The sequence below is a fragment of the Gekko japonicus genome, unplaced genomic scaffold, assembly GCF_001447785.1.
Source record: "Gekko japonicus isolate JY-2015 unplaced genomic scaffold, Gekko_japonicus_V1.1 scaffold2006, whole genome shotgun sequence".
Lineage (NCBI taxonomy): Eukaryota > Metazoa > Chordata > Lepidosauria > Squamata > Gekkonidae > Gekko > Gekko japonicus.
Genome location: NW_015175423.1, coordinates 45,803 through 69,805, shown reverse-complemented (window position 1 = coordinate 69,805; position 24,003 = coordinate 45,803). Strand labels below are relative to the sequence as shown.

General features: G+C 47.3%; 1 protein-coding gene across 1 annotated transcript in view; it reads right to left on the bottom strand.

The window, feature by feature from the left end:
• Window positions 1–24,003, bottom strand: part of ABCA13 (ATP binding cassette subfamily A member 13) — a gene marked incomplete at its 3' end in the record, with an annotated part of 314,376 nt that overhangs the window by 270,989 nt on the left and 19,384 nt on the right. The window contains exons 5-9 of the mRNA XM_015425808.1: window positions 22,353–22,381; window positions 16,066–16,229; window positions 8,367–8,401; window positions 4,756–4,886; window positions 48–218 (exon numbers count right to left, since the gene is read on the bottom strand). Of these exons, the coding sequence (XP_015281294.1) occupies window positions 48–218; window positions 4,756–4,886; window positions 8,367–8,401; window positions 16,066–16,229; window positions 22,353–22,381 (530 nt within the window). The remainder of the gene's footprint in view (window positions 1–47; window positions 219–4,755; window positions 4,887–8,366; window positions 8,402–16,065; window positions 16,230–22,352; window positions 22,382–24,003) is intronic.

Below are 24,003 nucleotides of genomic sequence, written 5' to 3'. Positions count from 1 at the left end.
GTTCACTAAACTAGCTTGGAGTGACGCACAGTACAGTGAAAGCAGACCTTTGTGTAGAGCTTGATCTGGTCAACAGAATGGACAAGATACGTCTGGGCTTCCAGCCACGGTGAGAAGATACAGTCTCTCTTGTTGTTGTCTCCTTTGTCAGATTCCGCTTCTGACACCGCGCTCAGGACTGAACACACAAGCTGCTCCAGTGTATCTTTGGTGGGAATCTGGCAGAGACTTGTCAGAGAACCACATGGATCATCTTTCTCGATTGACAAACAAGAAGTTGCTTTCCATGTGAACCATACTCAATCGCCATAACCCAGGGATGTGGGGCGAAAGCAAAAATTCCTCGTTTTTGCGCACTCCGCCTTAAAACATATAAGATGAGTCTACATTGCCTAACTGGCCTTCTAACTTGCTAACTTAATTGATCCTCTGTGGATCTCTCTTAAATAGTTATCAGATCGCCGATATGTCCCTGGTTTTGTAAAAGCCACAAAAGGGGGGGGGGGGGGCGACAGCTGATGGAGCTTCTCCCATCATCTTAAACACATACAATCAAGAGTTTCCATACTGAATTCCTGTCTGCTGAGTAGCTGTTGAAGTATTATGATGGGGACAAAAAAGGAGGCAAAACCTCTGCATAAGGCACAGGGGGGAAATGTGCAAAGTACCAGAGGTTAAAAATGTTGATGAGCCAATAGATGATTGCAACACATATACATGAAAACAGAAATAGTATAAACGCATAAATGGTAATGCACAAAATTAATGAATGTAGTAGCAGTAGTAGTAGCAGCAGCAGTAGAAAAGGAGGAAGAGGAGGTTGGATTTATACCTCGCCCTTCACTACCCAAAGGAGTCTCAGAGCGGCTTACAGTCTCCTTTCCCTTCCCCTCCCCACAACAGACACCCTGTGAGGTAGGTGGGGCTGAGAGAGCTCTGACAGAAACTGCTCTTTCCAGAATAGCTCTGAGAGAACTGTGAATGACCCATGGTCATGCCAGCAGCTGCGTGAGGAGGCACAGGGAATCAAACCCGGTTCTCCCAGATTAGAGTCCGTGCTCCTAAACACTGTACCAAACTGGCTCACGGACATCATCAATAATGCACAAAAACAACAGTTGTTTACGAATGCCGGCTAATATCCTGTTTCGAAATCTTCTTCAGATACAAGACTTTGTGCTTGTAACTTGCAGTCAAATGTAACCTTGTGCTGTCATGGCTTATAGCTAAATTGAGCAGAAAAGTCCTCTTTGTAGCAAAAATCTGAGCAAAATCTGAGCAAATCTGAGCAAGAATCCCCTACATATAATGCATGTTGTAGGTTACATTAATGGGCAAGTTGAAGAGATTATCCTATGTGCAACACAAGTCATAAATCATTATAAGTCATTATAAGAGATTATTCTATGTGCAACACAAGTCATAAGGTCATGAATTCAAGCACATGCTTGAATGAAGAAATTATCCTGGTATAAAGCAAATGATATCGCCATAAATTCAAGTCTGGAAGATGAAAAGGCAGAGGTCTTATTATGATGGGGACCAGCAGCAGGCAGTGACTTAACTATGTCTGGGTGGTTGATGGCAAGGCAGCGTCACCTTACTTTCTAAGGAACGCCTCCCTGAGAGGAGCAGATCAGATCCCAAGTTCACACAACCACACTCCTGACCCAGCTATCAGACTCTGGCTGAATGGAGTCTCCCTCTACAACCTGCAAGCAACCGTTTGATCCACCATTGAACCCAAAGCTTGTGCACAACAATCTATCATTTTGTGAGCAATCGCATCCAGTGCTCCCTCTAAGCTGTGGAGTGTTGTGAGCAAAAATTCTCCTTTGGGAGCTACTGGCATTAAAGTTGTGAGCGAGCGATTGGGCTACTGCATACATCAATTTGCTCTGGAGCCCTCCTTCCTGAGCTAAGACAAAGATGTGTGAGCCGGAGGCAAAAAACCTGTGAGCTAGCTCACACTAACTCAGTTTAGAGGGAACACTGGTCGCATCCATGCTACAGTATCTGCTACATAATCTCTTGCAATGTAGGCTTCCCCAGCTGGCCAGAACTAGTGGGGGATTTGCAGTGGCGTAGCGGGGGGGGGGCACTGGGGCGGTCTTCCCAGGCACAAAATTCTTAGGAACGCAAAATTTCAAAAGAAAAAAAAGTAGTAATAATAAATAAAAAATAGTGCGCCCTCCCCCTCAAACAGAAAATCTCCCAATGTTTGAACATCTGACACAGTTTTTCAACATGATGGGGCAAATAAATGCTCCCACGTAACATTTTACAGTATTTTTTCTTGCTAATTGCAGTCATACTGTCCTTAAATTAATCAAAATGCATCAGAGATCTCCAGTGAGCCAAGAAAGACTGAGTAACCTAGCAATACTGTCAAATTGAGAGAGATTTCAATGTAGATTTTCAATACTGTTATTGAAAAAATTGCACAAATTAAAACCAGGCGATTTTAAATAAATTTGAGTATACCATATTAGCATTACATTCATTTCACTTTAATTACATCACTATTTTCTTAAGATACAATACATGTCCTTGGGGGGGGGGGTAAGAGGTTCAATACCGGACTGGTGGAAGGGACTCGGGGAGTGCTAATGGTCCACAGGTTAGGGGGGTGCAATCCTTGCCTTGCTCCGGGCACTGGCAACCCATGCTACACCACTGGGGATCTGCCACTCCCAGCTCCAGTCTCCCACCTTCAAGGAACTGAGATGGGGGGAAAATGTCTCCATAGTGACACTCTAGGGATTTCTCCTCTATGGTCTTTAACACAGATACATGGGGAAACTCCTAGAGCATCTCCTGCAAGCGACATCACATCCTCCCCAATCTCCACTCTCTCCAGGTACCCCCCCCAAATCTCCCAGTATTTGCCTAGGCAGTGCGTGTTGCTGTTAGTACCCAAACTCTCCTCAGCCTTATAATCCTGGCCCGAAGAGCAATTTTGCAATTGGAAAAGTTTGTATTCCCCGCACCAGACTCCACTTGAGTGTGATTGCTGGGGATCCTGGGAATGACTCTTAATGATGATCTCGGAGGGGCACATTTGTGGGAGAACTGCCAGTTCAATCCTGGCATTCATATTCTTCCCCAGGTGTTCCCACCATACTGCTTATGCTGGCCCAGCCCTTCAGGTCAATTCCTTTGTTTGGCTGTGCCGGGCAAACAGAACTCTGTCTCCTCTCCTTCGCCCCTTTGCAGTGAAGGGGAAGAGGGGGGGGGAAATGAGGGGAAAATAGTGTCTCGCAGAAAACTGAAATCCCAGAAACATCCTTGGAGGCAAGGCTCTTTTTGTAGCAGGAACTCCTTTGCATATTAGGCAACACACCCCTCATGTAGCCAATCCCCCAAGAGCTTACAGAGCTCTCCTTACAGGGGCTACTGTTAGCTCTTGGAGGATTGGCTACATTAGGGGTGTGTCGTCTAATATGCAGAGGAGTTCCTGCTACAAAAAGAGCCCTGCCTGGAGGTAGATCAAGATGAGTAGCTGTGTTAGTCTGTCTATAGCAGTAGAAAAGAGCAAGAGTCCAGTAGAGTCCAGTAACAAAATTTGTGGCAGGGTATGTGTAGTATATTGAAAAGGTTTACATGATTCGTCGTATTCACTCCCCATGTTAAGCTCGAGCCCGAGAAAGGCTCCTTCGAACCGACATGCTATTGGTCGCTTTACGACAGCGACCAATCAGGACTGCACCAGTTCCCTGCGAGGGAAAGACTCTAATTGAACGTTATCCGCACAACCTCATTGGTTGTTTATTGTACAGAGGCATAGCCACCTTAGCCCGGGAATGTTTAAAAGGAGCCTAGCTCCCAATGTTAAATTGTTCTGGTTATTACTTATTCAAGCGCTTGTTCGAACCTTCAATAAAGCTGTTCACTTTTGCTGATATCACTCCTGAGATCTTTGTTAGCGGCGATCTAACAGTATGAGCTTTCGTGAAAACTCATTTTTGTTGTTGTTGTTTAGTTGCACAGTCGAGTCCGACTTTTCGCGACCCCATGGACCACATTGCACCAGGCCCTCCTGTCTTCCACTGTTTTCTGGAGTTTTCTCAGTTTCATGTTCATTGCATCGATAACACTGTCCAACCACCTCATCCTTTGCCATCCCCTTCTTCTTTTACCTTCAGTCTTTCCCAGCATCAGGGTCTTCTCCTGCGAGTGCTCCCTTCTCATTTGGTGGCCGAAGTATTTGAGCCTCAGCTTCAGTCTCTGGCCTTCCAGGGGACAGTCAGGGTTGATTTCCTTCAGGACTGACTAATTTGATCTCCTTGCAGTCCAAGGGACTCTCAAGAATCTTCTCCAGCACCATAGTTTGAAAGCATCTATTCTTTGGTGCTTGGCCTTCCTTATGGTCCAACTCTCGCAGCCATACAGTACTACTGGGAATACCATTGCTTTAACCATACGGACTTTTGTTGGCAGGGTGGTGTGTCTACTTTTTATTATGCTGTCAAGGTTTGCCATAGCTTTCCTCCCAAGAAACAGGCATCTTTTAATTTCATGTCTGCAGTCACCGTCTGCAGTGATCTTTGATCAGGTGCTCCTGGACTCTTGCTCTTTTCAACAGAAATATCCCTGTCACCCTTGGGAAGACAGGATGAGAACAGGAAGGGATTTCAAACCAAAATCCACTGGAAAGAACCACCCTCATCCAGAAGACTTTCTCCAAAAGGAATGAACTTCAAGAGGGGAGCAAGTACCATTAACCAACCAACAACAACATTACCTGAAGCTTACCTTATTTAACGTCATTGTAGAATTGAGTATTCTCTCAATATAAATCTTTTCAAAACCCAATTGTGATTCAAGTTCAGTCTTAACAGAAGGGATCCACACAATATCCCCAAGACAGAGAATATAGTGAAGACCTGTAAAGTGGAAACACTTTGTTTTATATGTTCTGCACATTTTCATTTTCTTCTTTTCTATAACTCACAGCTGGTAGATCCCATAGTTTGACGGCTCAGTTTGATCCAGGAATACATCACCTTTTGCTCTTAGCAACGTTTTGGCACTTTAAAAAAGAAACCTAAGCATCCCTGGTTCCGTATTTCATCTCAGAAGAAGCACCATCTTGGATGTACTTCCCCAACAGCAGCATCAAAGAGGAAGCCAACGACTAGACGTGGGTTAGAATATGAGGTGGGCATTTGTTTGTTTTGCCTCAGGTGACAGAAAAGCCACAGCCAGACTTGTTGGTTTATTGCAACCAGTGGGCATGCTGTTGGACGCTGGGGTAGGCTACCACCAGTGATCACTGACCAAGGGAGAGGGGGGATCCAATGCCTTTAACCAGCAGGAGATGCAAGATGATGGTGGAAGGAGGGAAAAGCTCAGGTGGAAGGAGGAGGAGGAGTGTTGGTTTTTATACCCCGCCCTTCTCTCAGAGTCTCAGAGCATCTTACAATCTCCTTTCCCTTCCCCTCCCCACAACAGACACCCTGTGAGGTAGGTGGGGCTGAGAGAGCTCTGAGAGAACTTCTCTTGAGAGAACAGCTCTGAGAGAGCTGTGCCTTGCCCAAGGTCACCCAGCAGCTGCATGTGGCGGAGTGGGGAATCAAACCCAGTTCTTCCAGATTAGAGTCCATGCACTTAACCACTTCACCAAACTGGCTCCAGAGGTGAACTGGCTAGGTGCGCCCAGCACAGCAATGGCACTGACATTAACAGCTAGTACTGGAAGATTCTCGCCCCCTAAAGCCGCCACACAGCTGCACAGCATCAGTTCCAGCTGATCCCTGCCTCCCATCTCCCAAAGGTAATTTCCCTTCTCTCCCCATGGCTACTCAGTAGTGGTGGTAGTGACGGCTTCCTCCTGCTGCTTCCCTCCTAACTCGCCCCTTCAGTGGTTGCCACTGGCCAGTAATCTACCATTCCACTCAGAAAAATCTGAAGCCTTCCTCAAGCCTACGGAAACTCTTTCCAATATCAAGGGCTCTTCTGCCGGAGAAGGGCTGCTGGAGCTGGAGGAAGTCTTCAGTCTTTGTGGAGTGGAGTGGTTGCATACAGGTCAGGCCCGTAGCTACAGTGGGGCATCTTGGGGCCTGCCTCCCCGACTTACCACCAAGCCCCCCCTGCCTTCCCATCCAGCCAGCCCCCCCCCCCAACTTCCAATTTTTTATTTTATTTGTGGTGCTCCCTTGGGGGGGGCAGTGTGTCCCCGACTTATTTAAAGGCCCCCTGAATTTAAAAATCCTGGCTACGGGCCTGATACAGGTCACTGCTCAACACATCCCACCCTTCTTAGTTCCTCCTGGAAACAAAACATGCCGTTCCTACAAAGTCACGCTCTCACGTTAAAGCTAGTCCTGACCCGAGATACCGCAGGGCAGGTTGATTTGATAAATACAGGCGCAAGCCATCAGTCAGACAGCAAAGGCGGGCCTTCCCCTGTCATGCCAAACAACATGCACCAAAAAGCTCTGTGCCGTGCCATTTATCCAAATTACTGGTGTGTTATTCTGCATACTGGGTCGAAACTGTGAACAAGCAATATAAAATGAATGGACGGAAGAATGACTGCGAAGTTAAGAATGGAGAACACTGTGAATCCCATAGTAAATAAAAATTAAAGGTGTTGTATCCCAACAGTGTTTTTAAAACAGCGCGCGGGGGGGGGGATCATTCATGTTTAATATAGAAGCTTAGACATGTTCAAAGCAAAGAAAAAAATTCACCCTTGTATGATATAATATTACATTAAATTTCAAGCAAATCAAAATTGCGGGACAATTGACACACAGGGATGGGCACGAACTGGGGAAATGGAGTTCAGTTCGTGGTTCATGGTGTGCCCAGTCTGCGAACCACGAACCATCACCAACTTTTAGCCGCCAAACAAACCATTCAGTTTCTGAGGTTTGTGATGTGTAGGATGGTCCCCCAGTGTTCTAGAGACACCAGAGTCACAGATTATCTCCAGCTGACTGTCCTCTACCTGCCCTCCAGGTTTGGTAAAGCTTGGATTTATGGAGTCTGAGTTACAGCTTCCCAAAGAAGGTGCCCCCAGGAAAGCGCTTTCTGGGGAAATGACAGGTGCAGGTTCCGGAGATTCCAGAATGCACAGAACAGATCCTGTGCAAGCCAGAGGCATCAAAGTCATAGGAGACCTCCCCCAGATGCTCCTCAACATGCCCTCTGTTATACATTGAGCTTGAACTGTGCTTGCGAAAGGACTTAGCTTGGGGATGCATAACAATAGCTTGCTAGGATCCTAGAATGGACCAGTAGGGTGACAGGGATCCTAGAGTAACCCAAGTGGGAAACGATGTAGTGTAAATAGCCTGTAGTTGGGAGTGGGGTGTGTTTTGGGTGTAACCTTTTTCGGGCATAATACCCTGCTTCGGCCAGGGGTTTCTCAGTCTTCTTTCTCTTGCTGAATCACTAATAAACTATGAGCTGGTCACTTGACCGCATCTGAACCCAGTATATTTCACCCTCCAAGTTCCTTCCCCCTGTTGCTTTGAAGTCTGGTAAACATTTAGATTGAGTGTTCGCGAACTGCCACAAATGGCCGTGAACAGCTTGAACGTTCATGGAAAGTTTATGCCAGTTGACCTACCACAAACTTCACTTCATGAACTACAAACTGACTGAAATTCATCACAGACTTTAGTTCATGAGCCAGTTCATGCCCATCCCTGTTTTTACATCAGGACTGCAGTCCTAAGCAAAGTTACACCTTTTAAAATCTACTGAAAGCAAGGGGGTGAGTAGGGTATAATCTTGCTGAGTATTGCACTCGAGGTGCTACATTTTCCATAGATAGCCACAACATTTTCAGGGAACTGTGCAAATAGAGCTGTGAACTCTTTAGTAGTTGTATGACTGTTTCTACTGTGCCTAGCCCAGAGTCCGTTTTGGAAAAGAGGAATGTATACATTTGAACAAGAAACAGATTTCCGGACCTCAACCTGCCTTATTCTGCTTAAGTAGCCCACTGCATGGTTTATCATTCACGGTAAAATATCAAAATAAGGATTACTAGCCTTCTAAACTTGGATTTTCATAGCCACCAAAGGCTAAACCAGACCTTTTGCTGCAAGATTGGTGAACAAATCTTCCCAGCCCATTTTTAAAGGAAATTGGGGGCTCTGGTTTGGATTGCAGCCATCGGGCAAGGGGAGAGGGGATTCACCCTTTCCTCCGCATGATCTGCCAGAAAAAACAGGGAGGGGGAGCGAGGCCATTTCCTCTGGAGGGATTTGACCCGCAGTTGCACAATCACGCCTCCCGCTGAAGCTGCGGGCGCAGACCATCAGTGTGTGATCAGACGCAACTGCGGGTGAGTCTCTTTTTTGTGCCTTTCCCCCCCCATGCACTTAACTGAGGGATTGATGAATCCACACCTCCGCACCCTATGGAGTTTGCAATGATGCGCATACTGCGAGGGGAGGAACAACAGCACGGGAGGGCCTGATCAGACCATCCCGGTGCCATGAGAGTGTGCTGGAGCGATCAGACACAGGAAAGTCCATCCGTGGCCCGTCGCAACCCGTTTACTACCGGATTTTCCCCGGTGTCTTTTAACTCTGCTTCTGCAGCGGAGCAGAACAGGTTGCCAATGGCTGCGGGGCACTTCCCAGATGTTGTTGTCTGATCACGTCCTTTAAATCTGCCAGGAAGAAGAAGAAGAGAAGAAGAAGAAGAAGAAGAGAAGAAAAGAAGAAAAGAAGAAGAGGAGAAGAAGAGAAGAAGAGAAGAAGAGAAGAAGAGAAGAAGAGAAGAAGAGAAGAAGAGAAGAAGAGAAGAAGAGAAGAAGAGAAGAAGAGAAGAAGAGAAGAAGAGAAGAAGAGAAGAAGAGAAGAAGAGAAGAAGAGAAGAAGAGAAGAAGAGAAGAAGAGAAGAAGAGAAGAAGAGAAGAAGAGAAGAAGAGAAGAAGAAGAGAAGAAGAAGAAGAAGAAGAGAAGAAAAGAAGAAAAGAAGAAGAGGAGAAGAAGAGAAGAAGAGAAGAAGAGAAGAAGAGAAGAAGAAGAAGAAGAAAAGAAGAAGAAGAAAAGAAGAAGAAGAAGAAAAGAAGAAAAGAAGAGAAGAAGAAGAAAGAAGAAGAGAAGAAGAAGAAGAAAAGATAAACTTAAAGGGACACTTTAAAGTAAAACCAGACCTCCCTAGTAAAGGGGATTGGATTTATACCCCGCCCTTCACTCGGAGTCTCAGAGCGGCTTACAAACTCCTTTCCCTTCCCCTCCCCACAACAGACACCCTGGGAGGTGGGTGGGGTTGAGAGAGCTCTGACACAAACTGCTCTTTTTCAAAGACAGCTGTGCCAGAGCTTGTGACTGACCCAAGGTCACATCAGCAGGTGCAAGTGGAGGAGTGGGGAATCAAACCCGGTTCTCCAAGATTAGAGTCCGCGCACTTAACCACTACACCAAACTTTGCGCCTATGTCGGGTCTAATTGTGCGTGTGATCGCAGCCTAAGACTGGCAAAAAAGAAGGCGAATGCTTCCCCCCCCTCCCATTGCTAATAACAATAGGAAAGAGCAACTGGTTTCAATCAGCAAACTAGCATTGGAGGGGGGAAGCATAAGTCCCAATTTGCCCTAGAGGAGACCATAGCCCTGATCTATATCGGGACTATTATTTCCCTTTCTAAAATGCTGCAGAAATCACATCTGGTTTAAGCCTCGGTTACCACAATAAGCGCATCAGCTTTACCTTGGGCTGCTCTCCCAATCCGCCATGGCCTAGCTGGCTGGCCACCCCCAGGAAGCCCCTCCCGGCGCCACGCACCAGCTCGATGACATCGCCTGGGAGTGACGTCATCACGTTTCCAACATCAGGGGTGACGCGCTAAGTTTAGGGCAAAACTTTATGGTTTTGAGGCCCAAAAAATCCATAGGCTTTTGCCCAAAACCTAGAACATCGCCCCCGATGTTGGAAACACGATGACATCACTTCTGGTGATGTCACTGCAAAACGCGCACATCACATGTGCACCACATGAGGAACCGGAAGGCCCCCACCCCCCGCCGGCAGCCAGGTAGCCCCTGGCAACCCTAACTTTACCATAAAGGGCTGATCATTTTGATAGGCAGGTTATATGCGGGGAGAACTTGTATATTACAGAGACAGCCAGCTTTTTAACTCCCAGGTGGAGGGCAAGTAACTGTCTCCATGTCCTCAAACACCAAGCTTTCCTTTCCCACAAAGGAATGAGTGATACTAGGCCCTCATAGGAAAGAAAGTATAGTGGTGTGGCTGGTCACAGAATCAGGACAGCCTTGTCCTAGCTCATCGTCTACCCAGCGATTCGAAAGCTTTGGCAAGCAGATAAATTGGGGACCACCCGTAAGGGGGTGGGCACACCACTCCCTCTGGGAAGGTGTTAGCTGCCGAGTGTCACTTCTGAAGGCACGGCGAGATCGAAAGATGAAAGAGCTTCTTTCGGCTTCCCTGCAGTGGAGTGAGTCGGCCAGGCGGTGGCAGTGTGGCAGCACGACATCAAGAAGCCCTGACGTCATCAGCCAGCCGACAAGAATACACGGAACATGACTGATCCAGCCCGCAGATGAAGCCCCAGCTAGCTGCAATGTGTGTGTAATTAAAAATGCTGTATGTTTGTCTTCCCTATCCCCCACGAATACTGTTAGTCCAATTGTCAAAGAGTAACTGTAAATCGCTCTGAGCCCGCAGGTGTGTAGGAAAGAGCAATCAATAAACCGAAAGTATAAATAAATAAATAAATATTCCCCTGCATATAGGATTGCCAGCCTCCAGGGGTGGCCTGGAGACCTCCCACAATTACAACCGGTCTCCAGACTTCAGAGAACAGGTCCCCTGGAGGAAATGGCAGTTTTAGAGGGTGGACTCTATGGCATTATCCCCTGCCCTTTCCCTCCCCAAGTCTCATCCTCCCCAGGCTCCACCCCCAAATCACCAGGAGTTTCCCAAGCTGGAGTTGGCAACCTTCTCCTTGCCCCTTGTGACATGAGCCAACTACTGTGCAATGCTGAGAACATTTCCCTGGGAGTAAGCCCTAGGGTTGCCAGGCTTGGGTTGGAAAATACCTGGAGGCTTTGGGGGTGGATCCGGAAGAGGGCGGGGTTTGGGGAGGAGAGGGGCCTCAGCAGGGTACAATGCCATAGAGCCCCCCCTTCAGAACAGCCATTTTCTCCCGGGGAGCTGATCTCTGTCCGCTGGAGATCAGTTGTAAAGGCGGGAGATCTCCAGGCCCCACCTGGAGGCTGGCAACCTGAGTGAGCCCTATTGAATGGACCCAAGTAAGATTCTGAGTAGGGTTACTTAGGTTTGCTCCTTAAAAATCCAGACCACTCCAATTCCACATGATTCATTTATTTATTTTATTAGATTTCTAAACACACACACCCACCTTGTGTAGCAAGGCTCAGAGTGGGGTACAACAAATTAAAACAACAGGTTATTAAAAAATCTACAATAATAATCAAAGCTAAAATCAGATGGTGCCTTAGGCACCGACCAGGTGGGGTTGTTCAGCTGTGTGGATTATAGAGCTGGTACACAGAGTAATGAGCGTCGGGGGGGGGGGGGGAGCGGGGGTCCCATTTTATATATATCTATATATCTAATAGCCAAGTTGCCCCCTCCATGCGGATATCTAAATCCGCACATCAGGGGCACTTGGGGGGCAGGGAGATTTTCCTGCACACTTGGGGAAGTCCCCAGGTGTGCAGAAAAATCTAAAAAGTTTTAAAAACTGTACGGGGGATATTTAAATCCCCCCCCAAAAGTAAGAGCATTCCCTGCGCATGCGCAGAGAACGGTCTGGGAATTCTGCGGTGGCCCGGCGGCTGGGAGGCGCTCAGGCCTTGCCACCAGTGCCCGTGGGGGGGGGGAATCGGCCAGGGGGGGGGATCAGCTTCTTGTATATATATAATTATGCCTACTTTGAATGGAAACCAAAAGGGGGGAGTGGAGATGAAAATTGCTAAATACCTTCTCCGTTCCAGGCTTCCAAAACTGCAGTCATCACAGTCAGACCTAATTTCAGGACACTGTATGGTCTTTGGTTTGATGGCATTACATTTAAATCTTCCAAGAACACCAAAGAACTGGGATCACAAAAAAACAAAATATCAATTCCCCACCACATAAAAGGATATAACACACATTAAACAGAAAAGACATGAAATACAGCATTATCAAATAACACTAATTCTAGTTCGTGTAAATACTCCACTCCATAGTCACGGTAGCAGCCCACAGTAGCCCGATCTCATCAGAGCTTGGAAGCTAAGCAGGGTCGGCCCTGGTTGGTACTTGGATGGGAGACCACAAAGGAAGACCAGGCCTGCTATGCAGAGAGGCAACATCAAATCACCTCTACTCATCACTTACACTGAAAATCCTACAAGGTGGAACTGCGTGGAGTCGCCATGAGTTGGTTGCAACCAATGCTCCCTCTCTAAGCTGTGAAGTCTTGTGAGCAAAAATTCTACTCTGTGAGCCACTGGCATTAGAATTGTGAGCAAGCGATGTAGCTACTGCACAAATCAGTTTGCTCTGGAGCCCTCCTTCCTGAGCTAAGACAAAAATGTGTGAGCTGGAGGCTAAAACACGTTGAGCTACCTCACACTAACTCAGCTTAGAGGGAACACTGGTTGCAACTTGGTGGCACACGACCTTAATAGCTATTTGTAAAAAATGTTCTTCTGCTGACAGGTGGGGAAGACAGTAAGGACCGAACAGCAAGGGCAGGCAAGGTTATAAAATCAAGGGCAGTTCATCGGTCCCTGGAAAGTGGAATATACAGACGTTCTATGCAGCTCATAACATGATTAAAGCCAATCCTTGACACATAAGGGCAAAAAAAGTTAATGAAACAGAAATCAGAATAAGTCCAGGTTTCTCCCCTCTGCACATCGTACATTTCCAGACCGTGCACCACTAGGGCCATTTCCACAGGAGTGAAATCCCCCACACTGACATTTTTAAAACTGTGCATTATGTGAAATTTTCCTCAGCAGATTTTTCTGCCACAAAAAAGGACATGCCCCTGAAAGTTTAAGGTACTGTGTTATTTATCAATATAAACCACATAACTATAATACTGAGGATATTGATCACATTTTATTACAAAAAGAGGCATAGTTTATACATAAACTTCGTTCTATCGCACCAACTGGTCTTAATGTAAGTTTGGATTTGTCTGCATTTATCTAACTGGATAGCATACATGTAGTACTGGTTTAAGAGAGCCTAAAAAACTTTTGTACACTTAATTGGAAACACCTCAGTGGTGAGACTTATTGTGAGCATGCCATTCAGGGTTGTGAAAGCCAAAACACCTCACTGGAGAGATTGACGCTGTGCCAGAGTTGGGACCTTTCAGCGCTGGAAATTGAGCTTGTAGGCGTGGGTAAGCAAACTAAGGCCCCGGTCACATGGGCCGGATATCGCGGGGGGGGCGTGGCTGTTTGGCCCGGAGCGAACTACCGCACAGCCGCCGGATCAAATGTCCCACCGACGTCCCGTGGTTCGGGGGGAGGTGCTGATCATATGTCAATCCTGCGGCGGGGCAAAGAAGCAGCGGGGCGGGGGTTGTTGCTTTTTTTTAAACCAAACTGTGCGCATGCACCGTTGGGTGCTTGTGCACATCCCGTGGAGACTTGGGGGAAAAAAACCTTTTCGTGACAGGACATGGGCGGGCGCCGGATGCCACGAGCTACCACCGGAAACGTGATCAGACACCCGCCCTTGCCCCGCAGTTTCTGGAAACTAGTACCTCGGAGGTACTAGTTTTTTACGGCGCATCTTCAGCGGGAAGCCTCAGGTTCGCCATGGGAGCTCTACGCTTCCCAGATGTTGTGGTTTGATTGCGCCTGGAAAATCTGGAAAATAGGCGTATCTTCCGTCTCTGTAGCGTGGCTAATGCTCCGTGTGACCACAGCCTAAAATTATCTAGTGTACAGAATTCTCTACCATTCTTTGAGGAGCAATTGTATTTTGTGTGATCTTGCTGAAGATGTTTGACCGACTGCTTTGTTTTGTGTTTTCTGATAGCTTCAATATAAGTCCAGTCTTGAGAAAGAATTATCGAAAAGTTTGTGTAACCGGTACATCTTCGACTGTTTTATTTGTATCTTGGACCATAAATATATCTACAAGCAAGAATCTTGTGTCGATATTTTGTTTTGAAGCAGAAGGAGTCAGACGGACGAACTGGGAGTGTTTGCCTTTAAGAATGGCCTGGCAGAGAAATGGCATTTTTTCTCCAGTGTTAAGTGAATGACTGTAGATTCTTCCTCATCAGGCGCAAAATTGAAGTTTTCTCCTTCTTATCCCACATTTTTTGAATCCCCAGTTTTAGCAAGTCCCAAAAATGCGGGTTAGAAGGATAAAACTTTGGGTTTGTGCCTGGTGAGGAAAAATCTACTGCAGAAAATTTCACATAATGCGCTGTTTTAAAAATGTCAATGTGGGGCATTTCACTACTGTGGAAACGGTCTAGCAGTGGCGCTTGTGGCAGAGGAAAGAAAACCTGAAAATGTCACAATGAGTTTAATCACTACACATTATCAAGGGGAAATATGAGGCCTGTGTTTTCAGTGAGAATCACGTTTTGGGTAATGGCTTGGCTCTTGACTAAATTTCCATGGATACAGGAAGGGCAATTGTTAAATAGTGGGTTCCATGGATGAGCAGGCTCGAGTCTAGTCATCAGCTCAACTTTGTGTTTTCAGCAAGCGCAAGACGAGACTCCAGAGCCTCAGCTCTGTTAAACAGCATGCAATTGCCACACCCAAACACACCCCACTCCAAGTGATAAGCAATTTACATAACATTACTACTTGATTGGTTTATTCCAGAGTCCTGGTCGGCTATTGTTCTTGTGCTCCAAGCTCAGCCAGTCTCTGGGGTGATTCAATCAGGGATGATTCGATCCCAATACATAACAGCAATTTTTACTGATTCCACTATCCCACAGGAGATCTAGTTCCCACCTCTCAGCTTACTGTCCACCGACAGCAGAATTTCAGAAGGCCTTCGGGGCTGCCGCAGGAGGCAAAAACCATCCCCCCCCTGCAAAAACCATCCCCCCCCTGCTTGCAGCCATGTGAATTCTAGGCGAGATCCAAACCAATGTCTAGTTATCACAATATCCAATGGAGAGGGAGGGGCTTGGGATGGACGTCCGGAACAGGAAGTCTACAACTAGAAAACACCATTGATGGTTAAAGCAGGACCTTCAGACATTCATCATGCGTTATGATGGAAAGGATGACACCATCAAAGGATGATCTCTGGTAGGGGGCATGGGGCCCTGTAAGTGGTGCCCTCAGCAAATGTGGTTGATTTATCCTGTTGATCCCAGTTGCTGATGCCACAAGCCGTCTCATGCATCACAACCTGCCTCCCTGCCTCCTACAACTTGGGCAACTGACTAGAAAGGCAGGGCTATTTCTGGGCAGGAATGGGCAAGGAACGGGTTTGCATCAGGGCTCTTTTTATAGAAAAAGCCCAGCAGGAACTCATTAGCATAATAGGCCACACCCAACAGCAGAAGCTCATTAGCATATTAGGCCACACCTTGACAGCACCGCTCATTAGCATATTAGGCTGCACCCCCATGTTACCAGAAATGTGGTCATCCAGCCACACCCACCTTTTGCTTCTTATTCTGTTTACCTTGGTTTGTTGTCCAAACCCAGGGCCTTTTTTGTAGCAGGAACTCCTTTGCATGTTAGGCCACAGACCCCTAATGTAGCCAATCCTAATGAGTTTCTGCTGTTGGGTGTGGCCTATTATGCTAATGAGTTCCTGCTGGGCATGGCCAACTCGGGAGCCAGCCGGAACTCCGTTCCTGTGCGTTCCTGCCCAAAAATAGCCCTGCATGTAACTTGTATTTTGGCCCTGAACTTGTAGAGTTCATAGAAGAAGCTGAGCTGAGCTCCTACAACAAATGAGAATAAAAAGAATTGAGGAAGCCACTGGAATACTGCAGCCAAGAACTTGCCTTCATTCCTGGGAAGCTCTTTCAGCCAACCCTGAAAATGAGAAAGACACATACCAAACATTCAGAATCAATACCTCCCCATAACATCAATCCAGGCTTTTGAACTTACTTCTGAATGGTATGCAGGAGGTTTGATAGATACTCGATCCTGTGTCCTTGGGAAAGACTGCCTTTCTGCAGCCACGGCAGCGAGTACAGCAGGTCCCAGAAGTAGGGCTGGTTATGGAAGTGTTCCATGGTAGAGATCATTTTCTCAGTTTCATTCAGATTCATCTTGATCGAGAAAAGAGTGACATTAATGAGAGATGACCGAATGGTAAGAGGTGCCGGTGAGCACAGGCAGATCTGAGGCCAAGCCACCCAAGTAACCACTTGTGGGGAGGGGCTGTGGCTCACTGGAAGAGCATCTGCATGGCATGCAGAAGGTCCCAGGTTCAACCCCCGGCATCTCGAGTTGGAAGTATCTGGCAGTAGGTGATGTGAAAGACCTCTCCTGAGAGCCACCGCTGACTTTGGAAGAAGAAGAGGAGGAGGAGATTGGATTTATACCCCGCCCTTCACTCGGAATCTCAGCGCAGTTTACAATCTCCCTTCTCCACCCCAAAACAGACACCCCGTGAGGTAGGTGGGGCTGAGAGAGCTCTTTCGAGGACTGCTCTTGAGCGAACAGCTCTGAGAGAACTTATAACTGACCCAAGGTCACACCAACAGCTGCATGCGGAAGAGGGGGGGAATCAAACCCGGTTCTCCCAGATTAGAGTCCGCGCTCTTAACCACGACACCAAACTGACTCTCAGGCTGTTTCAATATAAGGCAGCTTCATGGGGCAGAACAATACGAAGGGCACTGATACACCACAAGGGCTCAGTTTGCTCCCAGTCAGGGGAAGTGACTGGTGCCCCCTCATAGGCTTGCTAATGGATGTACCACGCTCGGAGGTGATAAAATACCTTGAACCAGCCCTGTGGATGAAGCAATAGACAGAGGCAACCTTGAACCAGAAAATACCTTGAACCAGCCCTGTGGATGAAGCAATAGACAGAGGCAACAGTCACAAAAGATCGAGAAGAAGAGGAGGAAACAGGAACGAAGTGAGCGAAGGATGGGGCAAAGCATGCTGGGAAGGGAAGCTGACATAGGCTTTTGCCAGCACCCGGTGGCAGCCATCTATACACCCAGACAGATTCCCACTATTTGGTGGGCATCTCCCTAGTAAATAAATAGTGTTCTATCAAGTTGCCACACCGATGATTATCAATACCCTGATCCTTTGCCAGAGAGTCATCTCCGTCCACTTCCGCAATAACTGTACTATGAAACATTCTGCAAGAAGTGGTTTTGTCCGACAGAAAAAATCGAGGTGACGGCTGATGCCGCCATGTTTTAGGCTGTGTTCTCCCCGCTCCCCTTCCTTTTTACTGCTCCCCTCCCTCCCCCCCCTGGAATGCGCTCCAGGTTTCTTCCCGTTATCTCTGCTGTGGCCTTGAAGCCATGTTCGGCCACGCCGCTTTTTCCCGCTGAGAGCCAAGGGCCGTTTTCTTTTGAGCGCACTTGCTTGCTTTTGCTTATTGGTCTGCGCCCATCAGGGGGACCTGTATGAACTGGGTATAATAGTTTGTCTTCCCGCCTAAACCCCCATTCCTGACACAAAGCGTGTCATATGATGACCTGGGCACCTATCTCAATAAACTGTGTGGCCTATTATGCTAATGAGTTCCTGCTGGGCTTTTTCTACAAAAAGATTTACAGTAAATAAATAGTGTTCTATCAAGTTGCCACACCGATGATTATTAATACCCTGATCCTTTGCCAGAGAATCATCTCCATCCACTTCCACAATAACTGTACTATGAATCATTCTGCAAGAAGTGGTTTTGTCCAACAGAAAAAACCGAGGTGTCGGCTGATGCCGCCATGTTTTAGGCTGTGTTCTCCCCGCCTCCCCTTCCTTGTTCTGAAAAGTAGAAAAAAAGTTGTCCAGTAGATTCGAATAATAGAAGGGGGGGATACCTGGCTTCAAAAACTCCTACTTGCCATGACCTTGGGTCAGTCATGTCTCAGCATAACCCATCTCACAAGCAGTAGCAAGGATAAAGTAGGACAATTTCTCTGAAGTACAGCCAGGGTAAAAGTCAAATCAATATCATGCCTGTTCCTACAGCCAATAAGCCCCTACAGCAATGTCCCACTGGAACACAACAATTCCTACTAACCTGTTAAAAGTACTGGCTTTGTGCCCTAATTGTTTAACCTTGGCTTTGTGCCCAAATTGTTAGCCGCCCTGAGCCCGTTCTGGGGAGGGCAGGATATAAATCGAACAATAAATAAAAATAAATAAATAAAAATAAATAAAATCTATCAGCAGAACATGTGAGGGATACAAGGACTTTGTACAGCACAGTTGTAGTGAAATCAAAATGGACCATGCACAAGGAAGGGCAAGATAAAAATGCTAGCTGGACAAACAATGCAACATATTAGGAACTCTTCAGCAGCAAGGAGGGGAGGTGGGCTTGCCATTTCACCCACCGATGGAGGGTAAACCCCCACCCCTCAGACCCAATCCCCCATTCTCAAGAAACTGAAGAGCAGGAGGAAAAACATGGCCTCCACGGTGATGCCTTGGGAAGTTACCCAGATCTCTAAGGTCATTACCACAGAGATTAAATTCCTAGAGCGTCACCCAGAAAGGACATCACATCCTCCCCAAACTCCACCCTCCCCAGGCACTGCCCTCAAAATCTCCCAGCATTTGCTGAGGCAGTGCTGGCAATCCTAATAGGGAGGGGAACAGGTCTACACAAATGCCATAGCTACTACGTCATCTCCTGATTCAGCGGTAAATGGAAAGATAAAGGGGGACATCTCTGGGTTGCAGCGTGGCACTCCTAGGGACTGTGTGAGTCGGTGCTAACATTTTCTTTCGTAATACCCTATTTTTCATACATACTGGCCTATTATGCACACGTGTTTTCCCTTGCTTTCACCATGCATGTCCATCGAGTTTTCTTTGTCGTTCTGCATTGGTTTGTTTTCTGTTAACTGAGAGCGCTTTATGTGCCGATTTAAAAAAATGTCTTCAGTTTCAACAACAGGATTTCCCCCTTTGCCTGCATTCCTTTCTGTTCCCTCTCATTCAATGAACTAAGGCTAAAATGCACATGCAGAACCTGAACCATGGGGTAAATGGAAGGTGCTTGCTGGATGCTACTGCACAGCTGTGACAGAGCAACTCTGTAATTTTTTTAGAAAAAGTTTGGACACCCCCCACACACACTTACAGTAGTCCCTGTAAGAAGAGCTCTGTAAGCTCTTGGAGGATTGGCTACATTAGGGGTGTGTCGCCTAATATGCAAAGGATTTCCTGCTACAAAAAGAGCCCTGCACTGGAGGAAAAAGAATGGTGCATAAGGCGGGCCCAGAATCCAAAGTCAAGATTAAAGGCTGACTGCTCTGAAAATCTGCAGTAAGCCGTGCATGCATAATGGGCCACTGTCTTTAATAAAATATGAGTTACTGTAGATATATTATTACTTTTGTTTTCCATTTATTCTAAAGATTCAAAGCCATTTGCAATGAAATAGAAATATTCTAAACATTATTAAGTACACCCAGCAAGGAAATTACCATCAAGGGTCTGGGGTGGGGGGAGAACTCTAAAATCTGAACTATAAATAAAACACTGCCAGTAACATTGTTTATGGGGGAGAAGCAGAACTCTTGAAAAGCGGGAATTCAGCAGATTCAGCTTTTCAGGCAGGAGACTGGGTACCAACCTGTCATAACATGGTTGATCCCCAATCAGATTTCTCAAAGTTTTGATTTTCAGTTCCTAAACCCAGTTCCTAAACCCAGTAGGGAATGCAGTGCTATGGGAGGGAAGGCTAAACCCTCCTGTGACCACTTGTTTCCTATCTAAATTGCATACACACACAAACAAACTCTTCCTCAACTGCGAGCAACTCTACCTCCAAACAGTCCTTTTCTGATCTGAATCTTGCAAAAATGTGAGACTTCAGAAGAGATCATAACCTCGGCCTTCCGGATAAACATATCCAAAAGGGCCCCCGTAGGCATCTCGGCAGATATTATTGTGAAGTTCAAGGAGCTACAGACTAGAAACTGACTTTTTAAAATAGCACGAGAAAAACAAGGTCTGGCCCTTGAAGATACATGTGGGTTTTTTGTATGCTGACGTCATGCCGGAGGTCCTTATCACGAGACAAAGACTATGTGAAACAGCAAAGACATTGACCGATTTCTCACTAGAGCTGCATTGCTGTTGCACCGCCCTTTGCCCCGTTTCTATTTGTTGCGATATTTGAGCGCATAGATTTTGCGTCAAAAATTGCTTGTCTTGCAATTCCAAATTTCACCATTAGATGCCTCTGCTGCGTTTCCCCACTAACTGGTCACTGCAATGCCTTGCTTCTCAACGCTTGCTGACTGAGACCTCTGATTTGAGAAAAGACTGAGCTCGGGGTGTCGTTTAGCAGTGGGACATTTGCCGCATACAGTCCTTTTCCCTCATTTTCAGGCGTTGTTTCAGTGTACTCAGCAGGTAGAAGAAGCAGGGGTGTGGCCTAATATGCTAATGAGTTTCTGCTGTTGGGTGTGGCCTATTATGCTAATGAGTTCCTGCTGGGCTTTTTCTACCAAAAAAAAAGCCCTGGGAAGATTACATGGTAGGAAGAGTTACTCTGGTGGGGACTGGGAGGCAAAAACAGCCCTGGAAAGGGTCCTACTCCCTAAGTCTGCCCCCAACCTAGCTCCCCACCCCGGGAAGGGGGAGGAAAGCAGCAGACGGCTCTCTCACCACCCACTGTAAGCAAGCCGGCTGCCCTGGCCCTATCTAAGGCAGGAGATTAGCTGCCACCATCCAACTGGTTCATCATGGTGGTTCATCCACTCCACATGAGTCCAGATTGCTAGCTCACTCACAGTGGCTGCTAGGGCCATGGGCTTGCCACATCTGCTCCTACAAGGCCCACTCAAACAGGGTGAGAGCCACACCTCACTGGGAGCCACAGTGCCCTTGGTGGGGAGACAGCCCCCCCTCCCAGCCATTGGCTCACCAAGATTTTTCCCAGAGACCTTAGCGGCCAGTGTGTTCCTGCACTACACACACACACACACACACACACAACGCTTCTCTGATCAAATTAGCTCCTGGCTACTTTTAACTGAAAATTAAAATATTGACAAATATGATCACAGATCAGACAAATCACGTCTGGTTTGGTCACAAGCAACAGGAAAAACCTGGTGTGGATTTACACTTAAGACTTCCCCGCTGAGAAGGGAAATTACACCCAGACAATCTCTCTGCAGACGGCAGGTGATGGAATGCTCCTAGGGTTGCCAACCTCCAGGTAGGGTCTGGAGTTCTCCCAGAATCACAACCCATCTCCAGACCAGAGGCCAGTTCCCCTGGAGGAAATGCAGTCTTCATAGGGCAGATGCTACAGCATATCATAAGATTGCCAATCTCCACGTTGGGTTTGGAGATCTCCCAGAATTGCAACTGACTTCCAGATGACACAAATCAGTTCCCCTAGAGAAAATGGCTGCTTTGGAGGGTAGAGTTGCCATTCCCCCAGTGGGGCCAGGGGACCCCCCCCCAAATTGGGGGGCCCAACCCACCACAGCCCAGCTGGCCGGCTGGGGAAGCCCCACCCCCAAGAAGCCCCCTCCCAGGGGGCTTGATGACATCACCCGGGAGTGACATCATCGCATTTCCAACATTGGGGGCGATGCTCTAGGTTTTGGACAAAACTCTATGATTTTGAGGCCCAAAATCCCATCAAGTTTCGCCCAAAACCTAGAGCATTGCCCCCAACCTCTGAAATGTGATGACATCACTTCCAGGTGATGTTATTGTGGCATGTGTACTTCACGTGCGCACCAGAAGACCTACAGGAAGGATTGGGAGTCCCCCCCACTGGCAGCCACGTAGGACTTGGCAACCCTATTGGAGCGTGGACTCTACAACATTATACCCTGCAGAGGTACCTCCCCTCCCTAAACCCCGCCCTCCACAGGCTTCACCCCCAAATCTCCAGACATTTCCCAAGCTGGAGTTGGCAATCAGGAAGGAAGGGAAAGGGAAAGGGAAAGGGAAAGGGAGGGAGGGAGGAAACCATGGCAGGTTGGAGGCAAGGCTGGAATTCCTTCACACTGTTTTTTTATAGAAAGAGAATTTTTCTTCTTCTACAGAGGAGCATTCAGTCCCATGAGTCCCTACCTACCTGTAGTCTGAAGTGAGGTAGCCCAAACACAGGCTGTTCAAGTAAGAACTAGTCCTTCACCAGTTACCTTAAGCCTTATACACTACATTTTATCTTCTTTCAGAAAAAACTGTTGGTCTATGGACCTACTGCAAAGATTTGGACTTACACCCAAGAACACAGGACTGCCTTCAGGATCTGTAAAAAAGAAAAAGAGAAACACAGTAGGAAATCTTACTCTTTACAGAGCGATGTTTGGCAATCTGTGACGTTTTCTTTCTCATATCTCTAGCTGTTCAGTCAAGTCCCTTTGATCCCCCTTCAGCTAGCTGAACACTCCATTGTTAGGGATACTTGCATTAGTATACAAACAGCAAGAACATACCTCACACTTTGGACAAGTGACATGTCAGTTTGTTGGCTATTTATTTGACTATGGCCCCGGTCACACGGGAGGATTTGCCCCGCGAAACGGATGGGTTGAGGGTGCATCAAACGGGCGCGATCATACTGCAACATCTGGGAAGCGTCACGCCCCCGTCCCCGATCTGTCCCTTCGGCCCGAAAATGCACGTTGAAAAGGTACCAGCAACAGAGCACTACTTTCCGGATGACACGCGGCAACTCCAGGCGTCTGATCGGGGAAGCGCCGGTAGCCCGTCACAGCCAGCGCCGTTCCCCGTCCCACACATCCGCACAAACATGCAACGTCTGTTTTACCGCGGTACATCTGATCGCCTGCCGAAGGTCGGAGCACGGAGCCACGGGGGCACGTCAGATCGCGCTACCGCGGTTCTTCTCCCGCCAGCTCTAATTTGCCTCCCTTCAGTGGTGCAGTATCCCGCTCGTGTGACCGGGACCTATATAGGTAACCTGCCTCACCCAAGGGTAGAAGCAGGTATCACTTTGCCAGTTACCCGCTAGATTCCCTAATCCTGACCACCCAACCCCACCCTTACACTGCTGAGAAACAGCTACACTTGAGTCCAATCCAATCCAAATACCTCTATTGGCATTAAAAGAAAAAAGGTACAACATGGCCAATTTACAGAGAATTTCAATTATGAAAACCATCAAGCGTCACATAGAAAAGCTAGACTTTTGCTCCCTGATCGTTATGGCAGCCAAGAGGTACCTTGCAACTGAACTTGTTGGGAACATCGGTCAGACAGTAAAAGAGGTACTAACTTCGCCTCAGATAGACCATGAAAGTTAGACACAATAGGCTTAATTATACAGGACACTTGAGTCCACTAATAGCACTTTAGAAACCAACAAGATTTTCAGGGGACGAGGTTTCGAGAGTCAAAAATCCGTTCTCAAAAGCTCATCCCCTGAAAATCCTGTTGCCCTCCAAGGTTTTACTGGATTCAAATTCGGCTGTCCTACTGCAGACAGAGACATGGCTCTTCTCTGAAACTGCTGAGAAAGAAGCACAGGCTCAGAGGTTTGGGTGAGTGTCCAGAAAAGGAGAAGCCAGCACGACAGAACTGGAGGTAGAGCCATGGCTCAGAGGTTCACGCGTCTGCTTGGCATGCAGAAGATCCCAGATTCAGTCCCCGGCATTTCCACTTAAAAAGATCAGGATGATGTGAAAGACTTGCACTTGAAACCACAGAGAATTGCTGCCAGTCTGAGAAGGCAAGACTGACTTTGATAGACCAAAGGTCTGACTCAGGCCTGTAGCAGGAGCTCCTTTGCATATTAGGCCACACACCCCTAGTGTAGCCAATCCTCCAAGAGCTTACAGAGCTCTTTTTACTGGGGCTACTGTAAGCTCTTGGAGGATTGGCTACACTAGGGGCGTGTGGCCTAATATG